Source organism: Pinus tabuliformis, chromosome 8 (genome assembly GCF_031772625.1).
Source record: "Pinus tabuliformis cultivar Carrire ecotype Pingquan chromosome 8, CPIR1, whole genome shotgun sequence".
In the NCBI taxonomy this organism is placed as follows: Eukaryota; Viridiplantae; Streptophyta; class Pinopsida; order Pinales; family Pinaceae; genus Pinus; species Pinus tabuliformis.
This window is the reverse complement of record NC_142294.1, coordinates 759,791,714-759,807,512: the sequence shown is the minus strand read 5'-3', so window position 1 is coordinate 759,807,512 and position 15,799 is coordinate 759,791,714. Positions and strand designations below refer to the sequence as shown.

General features: G+C 42.6%; 1 protein-coding gene across 1 annotated transcript; it reads right to left on the bottom strand.

Annotated features, from left to right (window-relative positions):
- Nucleotides 1–6,058: 6,058 nt before the first annotated feature.
- On the bottom strand, nucleotides 6,059–11,595 carry LOC149237818 (uncharacterized). Its single transcript, XM_089369400.1, has 2 exons — nucleotides 10,704–11,595; nucleotides 6,059–10,044 (listed from the first exon to the last, which is right to left on the bottom strand). The coding sequence occupies exons 1-2, from the start codon at nucleotides 11,593–11,595 to the stop codon at nucleotides 6,059–6,061; spliced, it is 4,878 nt and encodes a 1,625-aa protein (XP_089225526.1).
- Between the last annotated feature and the right edge of the window lie 4,204 nt (nucleotides 11,596–15,799).

Sequence of the window (15,799 nt, the reverse complement as noted above, 5' to 3'; positions counted from 1 at the left end):
GAGACCATGAGTCAAAACTTTGCCTTGGTTATGCAGAAAGAATTCGAAATGTCACTTCTTGGAGAATTGACATATTTTCTTGGATTGCAAATCCAACAAAATGAAGGAGGTATCTTCTTGTCTCAAACCAAATACCTCAAGCAGATCTTGAAGAAGTATGGCATGGAAGAGTCAAAGCCAGTATGTACACCCATGGTTACAGGATGCAGCCTCAGTGCAAATGATGAATCAGCAGCAGTCCACCAACCCACTTATAGATCCATGATTGGGAGTTTGCTTTATTTGACAGGTACTCGACCAGATATTACACATGCAGTAGGAATGGTTGGAAGATTTCAAGCCAACCCAAAGGAAACTCATCTTCAGGCAGTCAAAAGAATCTTCAAATATCTTCAAGGGACCCAAAACTATGGCTTATGGTATCCTAGAAATACTGATCTCACTCTTCATGCTTACACAGATGCAGATTGGGCTGGAAGTGTGGATGATAGGAAAAGCACAAGTGGAGGTGCTTTCTTCATGGGTTCCAGATTAGTATCTTGGTTCAGCAAGAAACAAAGTTCGATTGCCTTATCTACAGCTGAAGCAGAATATGTGGCTGCAGCATCTTGTTGCACACAACTTCTTTGGATGATGCAGACCTTGCAGGACTTTCAAATCACTTGCACTCCACCTGTCTCTATCTTATGTGATAATACAAGTGCAATCAGCATTTCAAAGAATCCTGTCATGCACTCAAAGACCAAGCACATACCAATCAAGTACCATTTTCTTCGGGAACAAGTGCTTGAGCAGAAGGTCAAGTTGGAGTATGTTCCTTCTAAAGAGCAAGTTGCTGATATTCTCACAAAACCACTGCCCAGGGAAACTTTTGAATATCTCAGACAAAAGCTGGGAGTAGTTGATGCTTCATCCTGTTGTTGAAGTTTGTTTGTTCTACAGAAAAGTTGGTATACGCAGGTTACGGAAGGGATATGAGCGTATACACGCGGATTCATGCTGGGTAAGTCGCGTGTATGCTGGACGCTTGTTGCAGAAAGAATATCCGCGTACATACGCTGTTTTGTACAGGATAAAACGCGTATATGAAGTTCTGAACAGCAAGGGAAAACTCTGAAGTTCTGAACAGCAATAGGAATGTCAGAATTCTTCAGGCACAGTTTCAGGGAGTGCAACAGGCACAGGTTCAGGGGGAGCAGCTCAAAGTCTCATAAAGCATTGTTGGCATTCAGATGTTTTGGTTGATTGGTTTAAGAAGGAGCTCAGAAAGAAATTCTAGTTGCTGATCTAACAAGATGTTTATCAGATGCTGCTGGTGTCTTTCCTAAGTCTTGGTCTAGATCTGTTGTCTCTATGTCATGTATCTCTCTTGTCTCTTTTATGGTGTCAAGGTCATGTAACGGCCTTTGTTGGTTTCCCCACTATGCCTGGGATGAATGATGAAATGTTCATGTATTATCATGGTTAGGTGGATGAGTCAATATTGATGTATCCCCACTTGGTTGGGTGGATGAGTCATTTTTTTGTATATCCTCACTTAGTTGAGAAATGGATGTATGTATGAGTCTTTGGTGATAGGAAGGTCTTTTATGATGTATAGAGTCATGTTCTTCTTGAAGAACATATGAACAGCACTTGGTGAGCATGGTACTCTTTGGCATTCACAAAGGGGGAGCACACTTGGAGATTTCAGCATGTACTCAGGGGGAGTATGGACAGCAGAAGGATTACCAAGGAAGAGAATATCTTGGTCCTCCCTTTGCCCTTGATGTCAAAGGGGGAGAGTGACTTGGTGTGGTGGTTGCCATCAAGTCCAAATGGGGAGATTGTTGGCATTATGGTTCAAGTGTTGTCCTTGATGGCAACTCACTCAGTGGATGGTACAGGTGCTCAAAGGTTAGTACAGGTGATGGCAACTTAATCAGAAGACAGATCTCAGTACAGCATGGCAAGAAAGCTCATACACGCTCTTTCGTTAAGCCCAAGTCGCGTGTACACGCAAGTTCGATTCAGAAAAAGCGCGTGTATGTGGAAAGGTTCCTTTGGTTCATGGTGGTTAGACCTTGGAAGTTGTGCCTATGATTTCGGACCATTATGTCTCGACGGGCGTGTCGATCCCTAGTTTTAAAGTTGATGGTATTGTGTTACTATGGTTTTGGCTCTTGGTATTGAGAAAGGCCTAAGGCTATATAAGGAGAAGAAGATCATTAGGCAAAGATCATCTTTCGACAAGGCATGAATATCTAAGAGAGAAAGAGATCTGATATGCAGGTTCTGAGTTGGTTGATCTGAGCTAAGGAGAGATCTCATCGGTTGATGGAGAACTAGATCTAAGGAGAGATCGGGATCAAATGGTTTGAAATGCACTATCATGATATGGTTGATTATGCGTATTTCTAGATCTGCATATTGTCGCAATGTTACGTTCTGAGTCTAACTAATATCTGGTACAGCTGCAAATTGAGAAAGTTTATTTTTAGATCTGTACGCAGGTTGGCTTCGGTAAAAGCGCGTGTATACGCGGTTTCTGCTCATTAAAGTAGCGTATATCTTTTGAAGCTTGATTTGGGTTTACAGTGGGGTCTGACTGTTATTACAGAGTTCTGTAGTCTGCTCTGTGTTCTGGTAACTGGTGATTGACAGGGTTCAGTGGTTCAGTGATTCAAAGTTGGGTTGTTTTATGCTTCAATGATCTGTTGTGAAAATTGAATGAATTGTGGTCTTCAGATTGTAATGTTGTGCTTCAGGAATATCCAAGTCTGAAAATGTATGAAAAGTGATACCTGGAAGAAGGAAGATTGTAGGTCAGCACCTACGTACTAGTATCTTGGCTAGTACAAAAGCAAAAGGGGGTTGGAGCTCCCTTCCAAGGAAGTTTGGAGAACGAGAGAAGGTTGAAGCCTTCTGCAGGTTGTAGCCTGCGTACTGGTATAAGGCTGCACCAGTACAAAAGATTGTAAACTGAAGTTTCATATTAAGAAAGATAGAGACAACTTGCAGCAGGTGGTTTTCACCCACATTGGGTTTCCACCTTATATCTTGGTGTTCATGTGTGTGGCTTTTTATCTGTTCTGTTATACTGCACATGTTTACTGTTAATATGATGAATAATGTCCTGATGCACTTAATTGAAGAATAAGCCAACTAAATTGTGAGTTTTCTGCTTATACGCTGTTTTACTTCGTCACAGTAGCGTGTACACGCTGGTTCACTTAACTGAAGTAGCGTATATGTTTTTGGGCATTTGAAAAGTTTGATTAATCAGATAATACTGATTCACCCCCCCTCTCAGTATTATTTCCAACATTTGGACCATGGTATCTCGTCAGAAGTGTTGATCCCAAGTATTGGGTCCATGGTATTGTGTTATTATGGTTTTGGACCGTGGTATTGTGGAAAGCATAAGACTATAAAAGAGGAAGGAGATCATTTGGCAAAGGATCATCTGAATTAATTGAATATCTAATAAGTGCTAGATCTGAAATATTGGTGATTAGGGTCATGGTGCAGATTTGGATCTGAATGAAGGAGGAACCTTAGCGTAAAGAGAAGGATAAGTTCGATTGATGTGTCATAGTCTTTAGGCTTGAATGATAGTATCTTTGTATGATTTTGATCTATTATATGTGGCGCATGCTTGATCTATAAATCTGATAATCTAGGTTAATTAGTGTCTGAATATTTGAAAGAGTGAATTATCCTTTACAGATCTGTACGCAGGTTCAGTGAGGCGCGTATACACGCTGGTTCAGTGAATAAAAACAGCGTATACGCAGGTTGGTCCAAACACAGAAGCGTATGCACGCAGGTTTCAGGTTATTGAAGTAGCGTACATCTATTGAGTTGGGTTCTAGCTGCTTCTGTTTATTGTTGCAGTTTTCTGGGTTCAGAATTTGGTGTGTGGTTACTGTTACTGTACTTTGGGTACAGCTGTCACAGAAGTATCTACTTGATTTAGTTCTAATTGGTGAAAAGGAGATTGTTTGATGCAGAAATTCTTGATGATTGATGTTCATGGATCCAGTCTGAAAATTTATGAAACGTGGTCCCTGGAAGAAAGAGAAGGTTGTAGCCTTCTGCAGGCCAGCACCTACGTACTAGTATCTTGGCTAGTACAAGAGCTAAGGGGGTTGTATCTCCCTTCCAGGAGAAGCTGGAGAATGAGAGAGGGTTGTATCTCTTTGTAAGTTGCAGCCTGCATACTGGTAAAGGATTGCACCAGTACATTGTAAAAAGAAGTTTCTAAGTAAAATAAGATAGAGACGAATTGCAGCAGGTGGTTTTCACCCACATTGGGTTTCCACCTTATATCTTGTGTTCTTGTGTGTGATCGTCTTTAGCTCTGTTTTATTGTTTCTGGTTACTGTTTATTTGATTCTAATACGCAGATTAATGATCAACATCTGTAAGATAAATTAAATTATAAGTCTGCATTGCATACGCGGGTTTCCTTCTCTGTAGTTGCGTATATACGCGGTTTTATCTAACTGAAGTAGCGTATATGATCTGGGTTTGAAAAAGAAAATAAGTGACTTGATAATACTGATTCACCCCCCCTCTCAGTGTTATTTCCAACAAGATTTTCATCCACAGATACATGGACATACATGGCTGATCAAAAAAATATTGGAGGACATGTTGAGGATATATGTGATGTATCAACAGCGAAAGTGGGAAGAATATCTTCCTCTGGTTGAGTTCGCTTACAACAATGGGTATCAGGAATCTTTGAGGATGAGTCCATTTAAAGCACTCTATGGGCAGATTTGTAATACTCCGATTAGTTAGAGTGATCTAGTTAGCATGGCGTTGATTGGACCGAACATGTTGGTGGAAATGGAACATGAAATGTAGGTAATCAAGAAGAATATGAAAGCATCACATGATGAGCAGAAGAGTTATTTAGATCAGTTCAGGTTGGGGAGCAGGTGTACTTGTGCATCAAGTCGAAGAAGAGATCCTTGTGGATTGGATCGTGTGCCATGCTGGCACCCTTATTTTGTGGACCTTTTAGGATTCTTGAGAGGATTGGGCCAGTAGCCTATCGACTTGCACTGTCTCCAACAATGAAATTCCATGATGTTTTCCACATTAGCGGAATTTTGAGGTCTAAAATGGGTCTCCTAAAGAAATAATAATATAATAGCTAAAATAATAAAATAATTTTTGTGAATTTACAATTCACTTTTTGCACCACAATCCATGTAACCATAGTTAAATTTAATTAAAAAATTGTACCAAAATAAAATTAATAAAAAAAATTGCATTGTTGTGACTATAAATAAGAATGAGTTTTTCAATAAAAAAGTCATTACTAAAATAATAAAATAATATTTGTGAATTTACAATTCACTTTTTGCACTACAATCCATGTAACCATAGTTAAATTTAATTAAAAAGTTGTACGAAAATAAAATTAATAAAAAAATTGCATTGATGTGACTATAAATAAGAATGAGTTTTTCAAGAAAAAAGTCATTATCATTGAAGAACTAATGCATTTGTCCTTTGTACTTAAATAACTTAAAATATATCATATAATATACATATATTCTTAATTGTATAATATACTATTGATTAAAATTTATATTATTTAAATTATACAATAACATGTAGTTAATTAATATACTATATAAAAGTCAAATAATATAATTTTTCCCGTAGAAAAAGTCGTAATTTCTATTAATCAAAGAGAAATTACATTCTGTAGATGCTGAGCATATGCATACTGAGGCTGTTTGCCTCTCAAAAAACTTCTAACAAAAGACTGTTCATTGTTCCAGACAACTAAAAAACCAGATAAGCTAGACAGTAGTCACTCCTCTCACCAAACTGTTTGTCCACGCAGGGAGTTTGGAGAGGTATATATCCAAAAAAATAAACCAGCAGAGAAGATTTACATAAGATTTCCATTGTTTCGGTCATCACTGTGCAGCTGTAGCTTGCTGCCCAAAATAAACAAAAAATAGCTGTGTTTTACCACCATAGTCCATAACAGAATATATATAAAAACATGTAAACAAAAAACCAGTAAAAACTGAGCATGTTGGGACCCCTTTCAGATGAGAGCATCCCTTTGAGCCTGATAGTCATCAAAGGGTCTGTGATAGTGCTGAAAGTAGGTGCCATCCAGATCTTCTTGTATTAACCAGTCCTCTTCTTGCCTCTGCGCTGCTTGCTTGGATAGGTAGTCCGCCCGAGTGTTGCGCTCCCTGTATATATGGCGACAATCAAATTTTTCAAAAGCATCTGTTAGTCTGAGTGCCTCATCCAGGATGTGTCTCAAAGAGAAAGCAGTGCAAGATGATTTTCTGGTGAGCCAATTGCATACAATCATTGAATCTCCAAACAGTTGTAATTTTGTACAGCCCTTCTCAAGTGCAAAAGATATGAGGTGTTTGGCAGTAGAGAGCTCCGCAAAATTATTAGTGCCTCTGCCCAGGGGAATTTGGAGCGAGAAAGAGTGATTTTCTCGCAAGTAAAGGAGGCCTCCCCCCCCACAGCCTTCCTCTTGGGCTGAGCCATCAAAATATGCCCAGGGGAAAGATTTGTCTATGAGTTCTGGGGTAATGGACCGAGGGGGAGCTGATGGAGGATCATCAGGAATGAGAGCAAGGTCTGCAATAATGTGGGCAATGGTGACAGGCCAGTGGGGAATCTTTTGGTCGAAAATTGCTCGGTTCCTTGCAATCCAGATAGACCAACACATGAGGAGAGGAATGTTCTTGTCTTTTCCAGAGTGCTGTACCAGCCAGTTGCTCCATGCCTCAGTGATAGATTGGCCATGCCATTGGTGGAGGGAAGGGGAACGTAAAGAGAGAAGTGACCATAGGTCTTGTATTGCCGGACAGGTAAGAAAAAGGTGTTCCGTATCTTCCTCATTACTTCTGCAAAGATGGCACCAGAAGGGTCCATGGAAGGATCTTTTTTTCAAATTTGCCCCAGTGGGAATCTTGTTGGAGAGAATAGCCCACATGAGAAGCCGCGTTCTGGGGGCTGCTTTTAGATGCCAAATTGTTTTCCACCACTGCTGAGAGTTGTCTGGCTGGTGATTTTGCATAAGCTGCATGTAACCCTCCTTTGGGGAGTATGTACCAGATTTAGCTAGGGCCCAGACTATCTCATCTTCTCCCTCCGATATTCTGATGTGAGCTTGTGAGAGAGCCTCAGTGAATGATGCCCATTCTTGTCTCCATTGTTCCGGAATGTGGAGGTCTTGAGAAGTCCTCCAGGCCTGATGGAGGAAACTGGAATTTCCTTGGTCTGCAATGTGAGCAATAAGCGTGGCGCCTTGATCCCTTAGGTGTGTTAGGAGCTGCTCTGATAGTCTTTGCATGTTTCCACAACCAATCCAGGGGTCGACGCCAATGCGGACAGAGTTCCCCTGTTTTATTCTCCATGTCAGTCCCTCCCGAATTAGGGGAAGAGAATTTAGGACAGCTTTCCAAATGATGGAGTGACTACCACTTCCCCTGTGTTCCCTTCGAATCCAGCTGAAGATGCTTTCCGGAGCAATATATTTTTCCATAACTACTTTCTGCCAGAGACTATTTGATGTGAGGAGTTGCCATCCCATTTTTGCAGCAAGAGCATTTGCAAATAAATCTAATCTCTTAATTCCCCATCCTCCCCATTTTTTTGGTTTAGCTATGGTGTCCCATTTAACCCAGGCAAAGAGATTCCCTTGATTTGATCCCTTCCATAAGAATCTGCAGCAAATTTTTTGTAGCCTAGATAAGATCCCTCTTGGTATCCACGCCAGGGACATCCAGTACACCGGCGTTGCTTCCAGCACAGCTTTGATTAGAGTGAGTCTGCCTGCCCTTGTGAGGTATCTGTTATACCAGACATTGATCCTTTTCTCCACTTTAGATATTAACCAAATCCAATCTGCAATTCTGTAACCTCCATGTTTTACTCTGAAGCCCAGATACTTCAGCCCTTCCTCCATAGGGTGAATCTGAAATGGAAAGCGATTTTTTGTGTAGATGACTTCTTGTGGGGAGCAATTAATCGCTGTAAGGGTGGATTTTTGTACATTTATTACCATTCCAGTTGCTTTCTGAAAGAGATCAAAAACCTGATGTAATGCCGATGAATCGGCCATACTGCCATTTAAGAAGATCAGAACATCATCCACAAAGAGTAGATGTGTAAGGAAACAGTTGTCCGTGATTTTGATTCCTCTTATTCGTCCTCTTCTGTGTTCAGCTGCAATCAATCTACTTAGCCCTTCCATGATGAGTAAAAATAGAAGGGGAGATAGAGGACAGCCTTGCCGGAGGCCTCTTTCGGCAGTAAAAAAAGGGGTGGGGGAACCATTAAGGAGGACACTGAAAGGTACATCGGAGATGCAGCTCATGATTCTTTTGATGAAGAGGAAAGGGAAACCCAGGTGAGTGAGGAGCATTCTGATGTACAGCAAATTTACCCTATCAAAAGCTTTTGAGAGGTCCACTTTGAGGATCATTCCTTTCAGATTTTTGCTTTTCATAGAGTGAAGAAGTTCTTGTGCAGTACCAATAGCCTCATGGATCTGGCGCTTATGGAGGAAAGCAAATTGTTCAGAGGATATGTTGGCCGATAGGATGGGCTTGATCCTGTTTGCTAGGATTTTGGCCAAAATCTTATAGAGACAGTTGCAGAGCGAGATGGGCCTGAAATCATTAAAAGATACAGGCTTATCAGATTTGGGGATGAGAGCAATGAAGGTGGCTTTGATGCTAGAGGGGATAGATCCATTTAGGCAGCAGTGGTTAATGGCTTTGAGAATGTCATTTCCTATTAGCTCAAAAAAAGCTGAAAAGAACTCAATTGTCCAGCCATCTGGACCCGGGCTCTTGTCCTTTTGGAAGCATTTGATAGTGGCTTCCAGTTCCTCCAAGGAGATATCTTTAGTTAGCTCCTCCGCCTCATCCTCATCCACAAATCTCGGGAAAAGTTCTGCAACCCTCATTATTTCTAAGAGATTTGCTTGACCTGGAGCTTTGTATATATTCTTAAAGTGTGAAGAGGCAAGATAGGCAAGTTCCCCTGGGCTGCTGACCTGATGTCCTTGCTCATCTTGCAACTCCCAAATAGTGTTGATCGCCTTTCGCCCATTTGCAAAACGGTGGAAAAATTTAGAGTTCTCATCCCCCTCCTTGAGCCATATGGCTCTGCTTCTTAGTCTCCAGGAGTCCTCCCTGTCTCTGAGAATCTGGGTTCTCCTTTTGATTAGGTCTTCATACAAGGACTTCTGATCAGGGGATATATAAGTTCCATCTGAATTTGCTTCAAGAGCCTCAATTGCTTGTTCCGCCCAAGATATAGTCTGATCATCCTGTTTTCTCTTTGATTTCGCCCATTCTCTTGATTTTCCTTTGATTTCTGAGAGGTTTCTAACCAAACCTTTGGCTGGGTCCATATTCTCTGAGATCGGATGTGTTTTCCAGAAATCCGATATCAATTTTATGTAAGAAGGATCCCGGAGCCAAGTTGCATTGAATTTGAAAGGGGCATTTTGGGCTCGTTGTCTTGCTTCTAATTCCAGGAAAATGGGCCTATGGTCCGAGATCCCTCCACTTCCCACCCATTGACGAGACCTAGGATATTGGGAACAGAGCCCTTCCTTCATGATGAATCGATCCAGCCTTCTCGCTAGGCTTTGGTCCCCAGTTCTATTGTTCTTCCAAGTGTATTGGAGTTTTGCAGAAGGGAGATCAATCCAATGACGATCTTCAAGCAGTTGCCCAAAGAAATCAGAGAGGGGGTCAATTTGAGCCAGATGTCCCCAAGATTCGGAGAAGCCTATTGAGAAATTTAAATCTCCTCCCAAAATAATATTCTCAGCTTGTAGGAGTGGGGAACCTAGGAGCTTTTGCCAGAATAGCTCTCTGTTTAGACAGGGGCCATAAACATTTATAATTTTGAGATTTTCCTCCAGATCTCTCGAGTATATATCTGCCCCCAGAAAACCCCCTCCACCCCAGATGTTTTTTAGCAAAATAGAGTTGTTCTTGAATCCCATAGCAATGCCTCCTGAGCGGCCAGATACATCAATGGCTGTAAAGGTCCACCCAGGTAACCATAAGCCAAGAATGGAGGATGCTGTGTCCGCTTTGCATAATGTTTCTTGTAAGAAGATAATGTCCACAGGGTTTGAGAGTAAGAGTCGCTTCAGGGCCGCTTTTTTATCCGGGCTGGCCAACCCTCTACAGTTGAAGGATAAAATTATCATGGAGGGGGGTGGGGGAGGGTATCTTGTGCTCTAAGGGCCCTGGGAAGAGTTTGCTGCTTGCCGAGGAGGATGTCTTCCTCCGTTTGTTTTTGTGCTATCGACTTTGAGGAAGGTCGACCACGCCCCTGCTTGGGCGAAAGGAGATGGGATTCCACCGGCATCCCTATGGAGTCCGTGACTTTTAGCTTTGTGGTCGAACGGGTAGGGTATCTCGGGGACGAGTTTACAGAGGGAGACGGCGAGGGAAAAGAGGGGTGGGGGAAAGAGGGGACAGAGGATAATGATGGTGGGCCTGTAGGTCGAGGGATGGGGCAAGATACATATAGCGAGCCGAGAAGGGGGAGGGATGAGCAGGCCACCTTTACCAGGTCCAGGGCTGACGGGGATGAGGGAGGGGGGAGCCTGATAGGGGGGGGGATGCCAGCAGAAGATAAACTCAATGATGCAAAATGTGAAATAGAGGCAGACGAAGAAGTGGACATACCCGAGGAGAAGACCGCTCCCTTTGCAGCTTTTGAGCGCGTCAGAGGAGGAGATGGAGGCCGGGGCGCGTTTGATGCTTGCTTCCTGCGGCGAGGTGCAGAGGGCGCTTCCACCGTATCCGAGGTGATGATATGATCCGTTCTCGGTGCCATAGCAGCCGGAGGGTCTGGCATCCCCTCAGAGGAGGGTAAATCCTGGCCTGTAGCTGTCTGCTGAGTCTTCTGGAGGAGGGGGCAGTCCTTATATAGATGTCCCACCTGGTGACACCTTCTGCATCTGTAGGGTATGCCCTCATAATCCAGCTTCTGCTTCCTAGAAGTGGCTTTCCATTGAATAGTAATATGTTCAGGCACTCCCCCTCTGGTATCCATATGTACTAGGATCCTTGCAAAAGCCATAGAGCCCGTCGAGATGTAGGATTTATCTGTTTCCATGAAAGTTCCGAGGGCATTCCCAATTCTTTTGAAAATATCTTCCGACCAGTACTGCAAGGGCAAGCCCGGAAGCCTAACCCAAACTGGTCCAATGCCCAAAAGCTCCGTCTCCGGGTCGAAGAGGGGCGTCCACCGTTTGAGGAGGACCGGGGCCTTCTCAAAATGCCAGAACGAGGAAAGAACCCAGCTCGTGTGGTCCGCCCTTGCAAATCTGAGCGCAAACCATCCTCGTACGAACGTCTGTACCGATGGGATCTCCACAAGGTATTGCCCCCAAATCTCGGTCGCCCATTGCTTGATTTTTGCAGCCGTTGCGTGTCTGCCTCTAATCCGTCCCACAAGGACACAGTCCGCCAGATCCATGGCGTCTCCCCACTGAATATCCTCTTCCAGCCGCAGGAAGACGTCCTCCGCAGTGGATTTGAAACAACGCTGCTTCTTGGCAGGGCGGGAGGACATGCGGCCCGGGTTAACAGTGGCCTGAGAGCCCACAGGGGGGGGAACAGGGGGGGGGGAAGGGGGTTAGTCCCAAAAGAGGGGATGGCTTCAGGGAGGGGAGGGACCGCGTGGTAACTACCCGAGGGTGCGGAAGGGCCCGAGGGAGGGTTTGATATCGAGATGGTAGGGTTTGCTGCCGAGAGGGAAGGGAGCCCCAAAGAGGTTTCCGGGGGCAGGGGAAGGGAGGGGATAACCGGCGCTTGGGGGGAAACACCAACCGGGGAGGAGTGTAAGCAGTCCGCCAGGAAACCCAGTGAAGCCGGCGAGGGGACCGCGAAGGAGTTCCAGGAGGAGGGCTCGCCAGGGTAAAGAGAGGTGGGGAGCGACGGGTCGATAGTGGGCGACAGATGCTCAAAACTAGCAGATAAGTTCCCGCTGTGCAAACCCTCTGATGAAGTAAACGTGGAGCGCCAGATGGAGCTTTCCGCCAGCGGGGACTCCGAATAATCTACTTCCTCTGTGTCCATGTCGACAGCTGCAAGGTGCCCTCCTCGAAATACAGGTAACCGCCCGATAGAGTATTCCTCGAAACCAGGTAACCGTATAGCGTCGGCACCGACAGCGGGGATAACCGTTTTGGGCTGAGCCTGTAGAATATCTTGCTGCGGGTCACGTTCTCCTTTGGCAGTGAAAACGACGCCTTCGAGCTGTCGGCCGAGCTGTGGGGGGTCTCCGTTCCGATGCAGGGAGGGCAGTGAAAACTTCGGGGGAGAAAAACCAAGGTGAAAGTGCGAAAAACGCGGGAGGAGCCAGGGTAAAAAGGGAGGGGGAATCACAGGACGCGGGGGACCAGAGTACCAGCTCGTGGGCCAATAAAAAACCGGGAGATGACGGGAGATGAGTACAGGTGTGGGGGTTTACAGGGCCGTGGGCCGGCCTGCAAACCCCGTCAGAAGGGTTTCATGGCTGTTCAAATAATATAATATAATAAATGCAATATATTATTTTATGTATTAATTTATAAACCGATTACAATTGTCATAAAATTGTGTAAGAGTTTATCAAATAATTTTTAAAAATTAAATATTTAATTTTAGTTTGGGATGTAATAACTTGAAATTAAGCAGAATTTGTAAGACCAATTTATTAAAAAAAAAAAAAACCATATATCATATAAAACTAATTTAACTTTTTCTTTAATTTTAATATGATTATATTGTTATTTTTTTCCAAAGAAAAAAATCGAACTTTTTATTAAAATAAAAAGTTACATAGTATATGCATTAAGCATTCAATTTGACTGTATGAAAGTAGATCATACAGCCCGCAGGATACAGTCCTGCCTAAAAGCAGAAAAAGAAAGTGTCGCTCCTATTATCCGGAGTGCAGCCTACAAAAAAAACCAGCTGGCCTAAGTCTTCCTGCCCTTCTTCTTCTCCACTTTTCGCCAACCATCCATGTTGGGAGTGGGGTCAATAATGGCAAGCTGGTTTTCCATTGTGCTCATTGGTTGTTCCTTATCTGAATCCGATCCTTCGGGACTGTGACTTCGTTTATTACCACTTATTTCCAGCTGGAGCTCTTGATCCTTTTCCTCATTAATCTCCTTATCCTTATTGTCCTGATCTTTTTCCTTTGCTGTATTTTGTTCTTTCTTTGCTGTAGTTGCCTTCTTGTATGCTGCATCTATGTTCTGCCATCCTTTCGACTTCCTTTGTTGTTGCTTGCTCTTGTTGAGGCTTGGACATGCATTGTACAGATGACTTGTTTGTTGACATCCCCGACATCTGAAAGCTGTATTCTCATAGTCCAAAGGCTGTTTCCACTGTGTATTATTGAAATTCAGGATGATGCTTTCAGGTAGTCCTCGGCTAAGATCTACCTCGACACATATTCTGGCAAAAGTAAATATTCCTTTTATGTGTCTCTCTCCGTCTATCTTTAACATTCTCCCCAAGGTATTTCCAATTGCTATTAGAGCCTTTGAATGCCAAAAATGTAAAGGAAGATTATGCATCCTAACCCATACTGGCATCCTTGATACCACCATGGTGTTGGCATCAAAATCAGGAAACCAAGGGGTAATAAAAAGTCTAGCACTGCCCCAGAACCATGGCCCTTGGTTGAGAACTGTTTCCTTTTCTTCTTCTGTGTGAAAACATACTATAAAGAACCCCTTAGGGTATAGGTAGATTTGGCAATTTTTTGTCCAAACCGAGTGGATCCATTGATACAATGCATCATTTGTAGGCCAAAAGCCATTAAATCTACAAATAACTGCATTTTTTTGTAGCTCTGAATATATATCATTTACCTCTGGTATTTCGATGGCAATAGATGGGCTCTCCGGCATTTGATCTACAATGTACTGCCCCAGAGGTTCAGTGACAGCTGTGGGGTTTTTCCCTTTGCCCTTCACTGCTTCCTTAAAAGACCCTTTGCTTTGCGAGCTAGGTCCAGTGCTTTCAGCTCCTTCTCGTAATCTCATATTGAGAATGATTGTAGAGCCTAGCTTGATGTTGTATTCTTGCATGGTTCTGCATTCCTGCAACGATCTGCCCTCATTTAACAGGTGTTGTTTCTCAGCCGGGTAGCCAATCTGATCGGCAATATTGTTCTTCAAATCTGAAACCCTGTCGTTGTCATAAGTCCAGATCACGATTGTGTTTCCTTTTGGCGTCTTTACAAAGATTTGGAAACCGGACCTGGCAATCTGGGGTGGCTCGATTCGTGTCAGATCTGATCCATCCAACTCCGTATCTGATCTGTTTAAAAACTTCATTTCCTGAGCATAACTTTGGATCTCACTTGCCTTGCGGAGATCCTCTGCGCTTGAAAAGGGATTCGTGGTAAAATTATTTGATTTGTTCCCAGATCCATACTTTGGTTCTGCACGAGTCCCAAAATAAACCTGCAGCAGCTTCTGATAATCCAAAATACCGGCGGCTTCATCTTCGTTTGCTGCTGCCGCTGAGCAGACAGTCAATCGCCCGATCCGCAGATCCTTCTTTTGCCGAACCGCTTCATTTACTCCAATCGATGCTCGTCCATTGCAGGGTTCCAATTTTGGAAGATCGGCATGCAGAGGACGTTTTTGCAGCTCCAAATTCATCAATCGGTTCGGCAACCCCGCTCTTGACTGCGCTTCTGGGCTTCGTGCGAGATTAGGCATGGATTCACCGAGGTTTCGAGAGACGCAGAGGGCCATCGCGTCTGGTTAGGGTTCCTGCCGCAGATTGGGAGTGCTTCATCTTGGACAAAGATCTGGACGATAGCCCCAGAGAATTCTGGAAATTTCTTGATTATATTGTTATTAATATTATAATAATATTCATAGATTTGATTTAGCAGTTGTCTTTAGTGCGACTTTTTGGACTTTCCAATGCTGGAATCCGATGGAAAAATTTGAGGTGAAATGTTGATTTGTATTATTTAAACTAGTTTTTTTACTGTATATATGGATTCAGCACCCTGGAAAACCCCTAGGGCACTTCGATTACACAGGATTACCCATCAAGCTTGTGATTTCAATAAATTCCTATCGGATTTTAGAAAAATTTGATCGGAAAAACCCACTATAAAAACTTCCAAAAAGTTGCACTAAAAACAACTCCTTTGATTTATCCTAAAATTGCAATGTCACATTTTTATTTATTTTCATTTCACATGTATAATATATATGTATAGATATTAACCTATAATTAATTTCAAAATTGTAATATTAAATAAAATGAGATGAATATATAATTTAAAAAGAAATATATGAAAATATATAAATATAATATTTATTGAAAAGTGTGTAAAGACATGAAGATTGTATAGAGATAAGCATTGTTTCTTTCAAAAAATATGAAATAATAATATTTTATTCAAAAAGTGTGAAATGAATTTAATATGAGTACCTTACTTTATGACTTTAAAATTACCTAGAACACTACCATTGTTAACAATGGTTTTTCATCCACCATTGAGAATATGACAAGTAAGTACCTTTAACTCAAGCAATATCACCTCAACCATTAGGATGATGTCATCTCTTAAAATTTGATTAGTTCTCATAAAGTGAATTTTGATTGTACATTTTCCTTAGGATACCCATTTTAGACCTGAAAATTTCTCTAATGTGTGTCATTGCTTAAGAAATATGTTAAATATGTTGACCATGTGCTTCACTGATCTATATTGCAGGTGGATCTAGAAGGAGAATTCCAGCCGGAACCTCAGT

What these genes read in the sequence shown, in the direction of transcription:
- LOC149237818 (XM_089369400.1), bottom strand. Translation starts at nt 11,595, where the DNA reads ATGTCCTCCCGCCCTGCCAAGAAGCAGCGTTGTTTCAAATCCACTGCG. An exon ending in GGGAGCGGTCTTCTCCTCGG is followed by an intron (nt 10,045 to 10,703) that starts GTATGTCCACTT and finishes GGACCTTTACAG; the next exon opens with CCATTGATGTATCTGGCCGC.